General features: G+C 44.3%; 1 protein-coding gene across 1 annotated transcript; it reads left to right on the top strand.

Annotated features, from left to right (window-relative positions):
* The first annotated feature begins 4,623 nt into the window (after window positions 1-4,623).
* LOC104925774 (kelch-like protein 33) lies at window positions 4,624-9,174 on the top strand. Its single transcript, XM_010739475.3, has 4 exons — window positions 4,624-5,493; window positions 6,412-7,351; window positions 7,448-7,615; window positions 8,135-9,174. Exons 1-4 carry the CDS (start codon window positions 4,695-4,697, stop codon window positions 8,652-8,654), a joined length of 2,427 nt encoding a protein of 808 aa, XP_010737777.3. The 5' UTR covers window positions 4,624-4,694; the 3' UTR covers window positions 8,655-9,174.
* Window positions 9,175-9,202: the final 28 nt, after the last annotated feature.

Genomic DNA, 9,202 nt, shown 5'->3' with positions numbered 1-9,202 from the left:
CACTAGAAAACAAAGACTGACAAGAGAGTCTGTCAGTTCCATCCTGCACCTGGTGGAAATGTACAAGAAGCCACAGCTGCCACAATTTTTGTTTCTTTTTCAGTACCCGATCTGTGCTGAGCATGAAAACAAAGAGACTAGCTTTTTCCCACATTTTCAGGTGTTTATGCTAAGCTAAGCTAAAAGATAGCAGTTCATTGTAGCATAGATAGCACCAGACTAGCTGTTTTTCCACATTTTCAGATCTTTATGCTAAGCTAAGCTAACAGCTAGCTGCTCAATTTAGCATAGAGAGTACCAGACTAGCTGTTTTTCCACATTTCCAGGTGTTTATGCCAAGCTAAGCTAACAGATAGCAGTTCATTTTAACATAGAGAGTACCAGACTAGCTGTTTTTCTACATTTTCAGATCTTTATGCTAAGCTAAGCTAACAGATAGCAGCTCATTTTAACATAGAGAGTACCAGACTAGCTGTTTTTCTACATTTTCAGATCTTTATGCTAAGCTAAGCTAACAGCTAGCAGCTCATTTTAGCATAGAGAGTACCAGGCTAGCTGTTTTTCCACATTCCCAGGTGTTTATGTTAAGCTAAGCTAACAGATAGCTGCTCATTTTAGCATAGAGAGTACCAGACTAGCTTTTTCCCACATTTCCAGGTGTTTATGCTAAGCTAAGCTAACAGATAGCAGTTCATTTTAGCATTATGCTAAGCTAAGCTAACAGATAGCAGTTCATTTTAGCATAGAGAGTACCAGACTAGCTGTTTTTCTACATTTTCAGGTATTTATGCTAAGCTAAGCTACAGCTAGCACAAAGACATGCATGCTTGGTGGATTTCTAAGCTGAAGTTTATCGGAACCAAGATGGCGTGAACGTGCAAAACTCACGATTTTATTGGAGATGGAAATTGGAGTTTCCATCTGCAACAGACTGGACAGCCGGCATCGGACGGGCAGGCTCCATAAAGCTCCAACTCGTTTTCACGCTTCATGTTGAAGAAAACCTCAGATAAAACATGTCGGTGGGCTAATTCTGCTACCACTTGTTTACAGACTTTTTAAAGGAGCAGCGTGCAGGACTGCAACCACCTCACCTCACCATCACCATCCATGCAAGAGCACCTGCTCCAACTGTGAATAGAAAAGGTTCGTTTCAAAGCAACCAAAACAAAAATATATTCTTATTTTCAGGTCTTCACACACAGATGAAAACATAGTTACACATATCATATTCCATGTCTACACACTGGACCTTTAAGAAGATGAAGAAGGATGCTGAGCCTCACATCCCAGCAGTGTTTGCTGCTCTTGAGGAAAGGGTCCCATAACGAGGTTAGCGCTCTTCACTCCTCCTCCTCCTCCTCCTCCTCCTCTCGCTGCGTGCGTAGTCATGGTAACAATCAGGACTACAGAGGAAACAAGACTTTTCATAAGTAGATTTGTGAGCTGCTGCTGCCCAGAGCCAAACACCCTGCACAACAACACAACATCTGCTGCCCGCTGACGGCAAACAAACACTTTGTTAATGAAAACCTCATCTCCATCACGTGGTGGTGGAATAATTAACTGTGAGTTTATTCTCAGATATCCAGCGAGGCTGTAGACTTTAATGCATGAACCGGGCAACATTCGATCTGAGTCAGAGCGCTTCAAAATGTCAAATATTTGTTTTCAATTTATTTAAATGCATTCAACTTCTCTTCCTGCGTGGGGTTGGATAATAACCTGACTCACTTGTCTGCCTGCTTAAACCTCCCTGTATGTATGTACAGTATGTGTGTGTGTGTGTGTGTGTGTGATGCCTGACACATGAACGGCTGTGCAAAGAGCAGAGTCATTGTGTCCTCAGGTAGGAGTGTGTGTGCTGCCCACCACTTTTCATTTCCATCTCGCCCACTCGCAAGCGCCTGAACTTCAAAGCATTTCAATAGAAACTTGTGAAATTAAATGACCGTGGCGTTCCAGCGTCTAGAAGACACAATCGTGCCGAGGTCGAAGAGGTGAGATCCTCGACCGGGGGAACTCGGGTTTGTGACTTTTGAGTTGGAGAAACATCCTCTGATTCATAGTTAGGAGATCATCAGGCAAAGGCAAACTACAAAATCAGCTGACGTGCTGTAAATCCACTGTACCAGCTCTATTTTTGAATAACAGTATAAAGAATGGACAGACGTCACCTGAGGCGGACTGACTGATGCCTGGGTCCTCTAATAAGTCATCTGTAACAGCATCTACCTGTCAATCAAAGCGTCCACGCTCTTAATCCTGCATAACTTTAAGCCTTAATATAATGTGAACAGGTGAGTTGTATATAAATTCACCCTCAGTACAGTTGTCATGAACTCCATGCTCCGACCTCCAACTCCCCACAGGCTCTGATAAGGATAAGGATGTCAGGGAAGCTAAAGTGACTGCAGGCTGATTGTAGAGGTCAGTCTTAAGCACATCATCAATGTGTGACCCTCGTCTCTACTGTAGTGACATGAGGTCAACATGCACTGGACTTAACCAAAAGAAGTGTTTACATCTCTAACACAAACTAATTCTCACGTACATATCAGTTGTTATTTGATATTTACACCTGATTACCGCCGGGCGCAGCTGTCGTCTCGGAGTCACGTACAAAAACCTTTGCATTAGCACACCGGCGTGCTAAAATAACCTGTTGAAGAGTAAAGGAGGTGTGAAATCTGGTCAACGTGCTCTTTAGTTATTCTGAAAACTGGGAGGATTTGAAACAAAAATATCGAAATTTATTAACAGCATGATATCAACATGAAGCTAAATGATAAACAGCAGAATCAAATTCCCTGTCGTGCTGTTTACTCTGATGTGATATGAATAAAACAAGTACCCAGCCAAAATTGTTGCTAGGAAGAAAGAAAGGAAGGGAGGAAGTTTTGGGTGCAACTCACGAGTTAGAGGAAACTATTTAAGAAGGCCGTAACAAACAGACAGCTGTGGATTTATGGGTCGCTGATCCATAACTCAATCCAGGTCCCATCTTAACAATGTGGTGACACAAGCAGAGAGCTTATTTCTGAAGGTCCCTTGTGGGGCTACTATTTTTCACCTCAAGGTTACAATGTGACCCAGCGGTTCGCCTCTTCTGTCGGCACAAAAGACGACAGGTGTGAATGGTGTTGTTTTGTTCCCCCCTCTTGGCCTTTTCTTCCCCTCCTGCCTCCAGATCCTTGACCCAGATACGACTGTTTTGGACGTGGAGGAGCAATGTGACTCCACTGCATTTAATACTGATCCCAGAGTCAGATGGTCGTGTATAAAATTCCAAGGGCCCCTTCGAGATGTCTTGGATCACAGAGTTGGATTGGCAGAGATCAAGCTGTCTCCAGGTCTAGATCGTTCTCTTGTTTTTTACATTGCTTGAGGTGAATATTGACAGAATATGTTAAAGAAAGATGGACTGGACTGCTAAGAGGAATCATTGAATAGAAAAAAAAAGATTAAAATCGATGGCCTGTTTTTATACGGTGCATGAAAAATGACAAACTCCGAACAAGCCAACAAACACAAAGGATACCAATCAACAATGCAGTAAATCAACATGACTGCACATTCAGCCCATCACTCCATCACTAACCCCTTTGTTTGTTCTCAGACTGACAGCCCAAACTGGCTAGAATTTCAATAACCTCGTGATAGTACACTGGAAATAGCAACTCGTCGTACCACTCCAAAGCATACAGGAGGAGAGGGAGGCAGGAGGAGGAGGACAGGACCAAACAGTCAGGGTCTGACTGCAACTACAACAGCAACATCTAAAGCAGAGGATAAATACCGGATCAGTTTCCTTTGTGCACTTCATAAACTGTTCAAAAAGTAAGTGAGCTGAATGCTTTGGGGGATTAGTGCAGATTAGAGTGATAATGAACAGAGTGGTGTTGGCTAATCTGTTTGTCAGGAAGGAGTGGGAGGAATGGAAGAGGGAGAGGGAGAGGGACAGGAGAAGGAGACTGATCGAGAGGTTGAGTCGTTGGGCTAGAATTGAAGGGATGAGCGATGAGGAGGGAGATGAGACAGATGACATGGAAATGAGCGAAGATGAGGAGGAAAATGGAGCGGTGGATGAAGAGATGGAGATGAAGGGAGGAGAAAATGGAGGAAGTGAGGTGAGGAGGGTTAGGAGGACGGAAAAGGAAGATGAGGAGGAAGAAATGGATGTGGTGGAAGTAGATGAGAGGGTAGACGTGGAAGAAAGTGAGGTGGACGAGCGTGATGGGGAGGAAGAGGCGGCACCGGACATGAACTGTGAGGAAGAGGAAGGAGGTGAAGATGAGGAAGAGGAAGGAATTGAGGTGGAGACGGAGGTTATAAGGGAGGTGGATACTGAAGAGGAGAAGAAGGTAATGGAAGCTGAAGAAGTGGAGGAAGAGGAGAAGGAGGTGGATGAGGCTGAAGAAGGAGAAAACGAGTTTGAGAGTGACGATAAAGAGGAAGGGGAGGTGGTTGAGGAGGAAGAGGAGGAAGAAGAGGAGGAAGAGGAGCATCCTGAGGAGGCGGAGCACTTCAGAGAACAGAGAAGAAGAAGCCAGGATGCGACCTTTGAGCAAAGTCAAGAAAGCACAAGCCGAGACGACAGGAGAGTCATGGAGGAAGTGAACTTGGCAGTGGAATCCGATAACGAAGAATCTGACTCAACGGGATTTGAGGAAGAATTTTACAACTTTGAAAGAATGAATCACGGAGAGGAGGCTGTTGGGAAGCGATATGAACATCCAGAGGAGCTAGAAGAAAACAGTATCCAAGGAGCGTTGGCTTCTACGGAAAGAAAAGAAGAGAAAGATGAAAGCGAGATGTTAAGAGATGAGGAAAAACCAGCTGAAGATTCTTGGACAATTGAAGATGAAAAGGAAGAGACCACGGACGACGAGGAATCAGTTGAAGCGGATGAAGACGCTGACAATAACGACAAAGATGTGACAAAGATTTACTTCAAAGATGATCATTTCCAAGTTGTATTTGGCACCTTGAAGGAGTTCCGGGACGCCTCTCTCCTCACTGACCTTACTCTGAGCACACATCTTGGGAAAAGTATCCATGTACACTCTACCGTCCTGGCTGCCGTCAGCTCCCTCATCCGAGAAAGTCTGAGCAGAAGCAATGTCGAGAGCAATCGAGCTGATGAAAGTAAAGACAGAGAGCACAGGTGGTTGGTGTCTCTGGGTCCAGAGGTGGATCAAGTTGGATTAGAGGCAGTCGTGGAGTTTGCCTACACTGGTCTCATGTCACGTTTGAACAAGAACACTGTGCACCAGATTAAAGTAGCAGCTCAAACGCTTGGCGCCCCAAGGGTGCTGGATCTCTGCACAGAGGAGGACGAGGAAACGTCCACAAAACCTGGAGGTCAGGAGAAGGAAGAAAGACTCTCGGCTGCAGAACAAATGACCATCAGTCTTCAGTCCATCAAGCAGCTGTGGGTGGACAAAGTGGGCTGTGATGTCATTCTGGAGGCTCTTGGAGGGTCGCTTCATGGTAAGTACACCTGCAATGAATTGTAGATTTATAGTAAAGTCAGACATCAGACATGTTAGAGGTCATGATCTTTGGATTCTTGATTCCATCCATCAATTTCCATCCACTTGTCGGGGGTCGGGTTGCGATGGCAGCAGGTTTAGCACGACGCTCCAAATGTCTTTTTCAGCAACACGTTCCAGCTCCTCCTGGGGTTTCCAGGCTAGATGGCGTTTATAGCCCCTCCAGTGGGTTTCTGATTCTGTCCCTGGTTCTCCTCCCAGTTAGACTTGCCTGGAATGCCTCCAAAGGGAGGCGCCCAGGGGGCATCCTAATCCACTGATCAATCCCTGGTTGCCAAACTGAAATTGCTTCTTGATACGGGCATGATTCTGACGAATGGTTTCTAAATTAGGCTTAAAACTGTATTAGAAACTGTTGCTCAGTTTACATCAGAGCAACATTCATTCTTAGCTTTGCTATCTGAAGTCACAATACAGAATTTCTTGCTGCTGAGGTTCTGAGGTTATGTTTTAAGTCCTATCCACCTGTTTGTTACCCTGGAATCTCGTAACCCATTGATCATCCACTGGTGACGATTTAGCATCTGGGGACAACGGCTAATGCGGTTAATGGATATCCAGGCCATGCATTTCTCCGCAGTTCGATAAGCAACTTGACATGCAAGACTGGCCGTTTGTTTACCTGCATTCAACCAGAGCCTGCTCAAACGTGATTAGTTAATATGACTCAGGCTAAAAACGGAAACCACAACACTTCTGATTCCAAGATCTTGCCTACAGATATCTGTTTATAGAGATAAAAATTAGGCCTGGGCTTTGTCTTTCTTTCCTTTACTGTTGATTCCTGTTGAGTTGTGTAAATGTTAGATGCAATTAAAGTGGATTTAAACTATACTTATCAGTGTCCTCTCTTTAGTTCACAGAGCGATCCTGGCTGCTGGAAGTGACTATTTCCGCAGCATGTTCACCTTGGGGATGAAGGAGTCCCATCAGTCCTGTGTAGACCTTCCCTTCCTTTTGGCTTCAGAACTGGAGGTTCTGATTGGTTGCACCTACAGTGGGGCTCTCTCCCTCAGCTGGGGGTGTGTCTTCGAGATCACCAGCACCGCTCTCCAGCTCCAGTACCAACCCGCCCTCTCCTTGTGCCTGAACTTCTTGCAACAAGAGATAAATCCTCACAGCTGCCTGGATGTGGTGTCGTTTGCTGAGGCCTACGAGATGGTGCAACTTCTTGAAGCTGCAGAGGATTTTGTTTTGCGGCAATTCCAAAAGGTGGCGTGCACTTCAAAGTTCAAGGACCTGCCACTCAAACAGCTCCTGAAGTACCTGAATAGTCATTCACTCTGTGTTCCCTCTGAGCTTGTTGTATTCAAAGCAGTGGTGGCATGGATCCAAGCAAGGCCCAGGATTAGGATTAAGCTCGCTAAAGAACTAATGAAAACCATCCACTTTCCCCTGATGACGTTCAAGGAATTCAAAGAGGTCAAATCTCTGAACATGTGGTCTAATCACACCCTGACAGCACTTTATGAAAGAATTTATAAGGATTTCTTCTTGGATGAGACTGCACCGCAGAATCAGTACCGCACCTATCTACCAAAAGAGAGTCTGATCTTGATTGGGGGTGACTACACATCTGATGACCTGAGTAGCCGCAACATCAGCAGAGAACTTTGGTTTGGGAATTCCTTGAGGAACCATATGGGGATAAGAAAGGCAATGGAGTGGAGAAAGTTGGGAGAGATGCCAGAGCCTGGAAGATACAGTCATGAGGTGGCAGTGCTCAAAGGACAACTATACATATTTGGAGGCAAGAAGTATTATGGCACCAATGACACCCTGAGCTCTGTTTACAGGTGAGAGAGGGCAATCTTGGACCCCAACTAAAAGGAATCATTTATGGTTTTCAATGTTCAATTGCTTACATTTGTTTCATTTGACCACATCTGTAGGTATGATCTGCTTCAAAACAGCTGGGAGTCGCTGGCTGACATGCACGAAAAGAGATGCTCCTTCTCTGCCGTTGTGCTGGATGGAAAGATATATGCCATTGGTGGACAATGTGGGCATGACTATAAAGAGAGTGTGGAACAATACTGCCCAATTACAAACTCCTGGGGGTAAGTTCGGAAGGGATGTCCATTTTATAGAGGAAACTGTGGTACAGTACATGCAGTATAAGGGTAAAGTCTTGCAAAGATTAGATGTAGCTAACATCTGTATGTTCTGTAGGCAGAGACCTAGACATAAAATCAGATGCAGTGGAAAATTCTGTTGAGAAATCCAACATTGCCAAAAAGATGGGTTTAATTTCCAGAGGCCTGGTTAGATACAGAGAGGAGAGGGTGTTAAAAAGGGGAAACTAGGCAACCGTTAAACAGCTGATGAGTATCAGGGTAAAAGTAATGCAACATGTCCAATGAACTGTTGAGGAATGGTTTCAACCATGGCCTTAGTTCGACTACTTGGATTTTTCTTCAGATGCATGTAAACCATCCAGAACACCTTTAAAACTTCACAGCAACACACAGTGTTCAGGCAGAACTTGAACTAGGTTTATTACAAACTTTTCGTTTGTGGTCGATTATGTGTTGTACTGAATACTTTCAAATACTCAAATAACATTTCTTCTCCTTCAGCTTCACCTGGCCCTTGGATCTGCCTCTGGGTGCCCATGTTGCAAAAGTTTTACAAGGTCAGATCTTTGTCTCAGGTGGGCTGAGCAACAACCAATGCCTTGCATCCATGTTTCGGTATCACCCAGAGACAGGAAGCACTTATTTGGCAAACATGGCTAAACCTCGAGCTCATCACTGCATGGAGACACTGGGTGAGTGTCTTTATGTGGCAGGTGGAGTCACCATGGATGATAACATGAATGTGTCAGACCAGCTAGCTTGTGAGGTGTACAATCCAGTAGCCGACTCCTGGACTGCCTTCACATCTCTGCCGGTGCCACATGTAGGTGCAGGAAGTTCAGTTTTGGAGGAAAAGTTTTATGTGCTCGGCGGATACAGCCAGGAGGATTACAGTGACACGAAGAAGGTCCATCGCTATGATCCCACCACAAGGAGCTGGGAGAACATGGGCTTGATGCCTGGGCCGAACAATGACATACGAGCATCTGTGTTGTGTTTGCCATCACATTTCCGATTGTAAGATTTAGTGACACGTGTCAATACTATTGTTGTTTATATAAAGTTTAGTGGTGCTTAAGTTCAGGATACTTTTGCATGTTAATAACATTTTATGTCTCCCATTAACTAATAATCTGATCAAGGTAACTTTATCTTGACAGAATATAGCTTTAGGCATTTCAAATGTAGGATATCTATGTAATGCAGTGCATTTATGGAGTATATATTGAAATGATCTGTACAGTCAAAAGTTGGTTTAGTAGTAAACTTGATCAAAGGAACCTAGGCAGTAGCTAGGAAGTGAACTGGCAACCATCCAGCTACCAGTAAACCCATCAGTTCTCAGGTTCTCACAGACTGAACTTTTGCCGCACCTTAAAGCCATGTTTAGTTGCCAGAGACAGGAAACGTTTATTGTTTTTCACATTTATTGTTCTGAAGAAGGGTTTTAGTATATTTTCATTAAAATCTACTTGAAAAAAAACAACGTGCACTATTTCTTTTTAGATCATATTTGTTGCCTGAGCTTCTCGTCAGTGTAAAAGCACAATGCCAGGCAGTGTTTCTAAT

This window comes from Larimichthys crocea, chromosome XIV (assembly GCF_000972845.2).
Source record: "Larimichthys crocea isolate SSNF chromosome XIV, L_crocea_2.0, whole genome shotgun sequence".
In the NCBI taxonomy this organism is placed as follows: Eukaryota; Metazoa; Chordata; class Actinopteri; family Sciaenidae; genus Larimichthys; species Larimichthys crocea.
The sequence above is the reverse complement of the archived record's forward strand: the minus strand, read 5'-3'. Positions and strand labels throughout refer to the sequence as shown.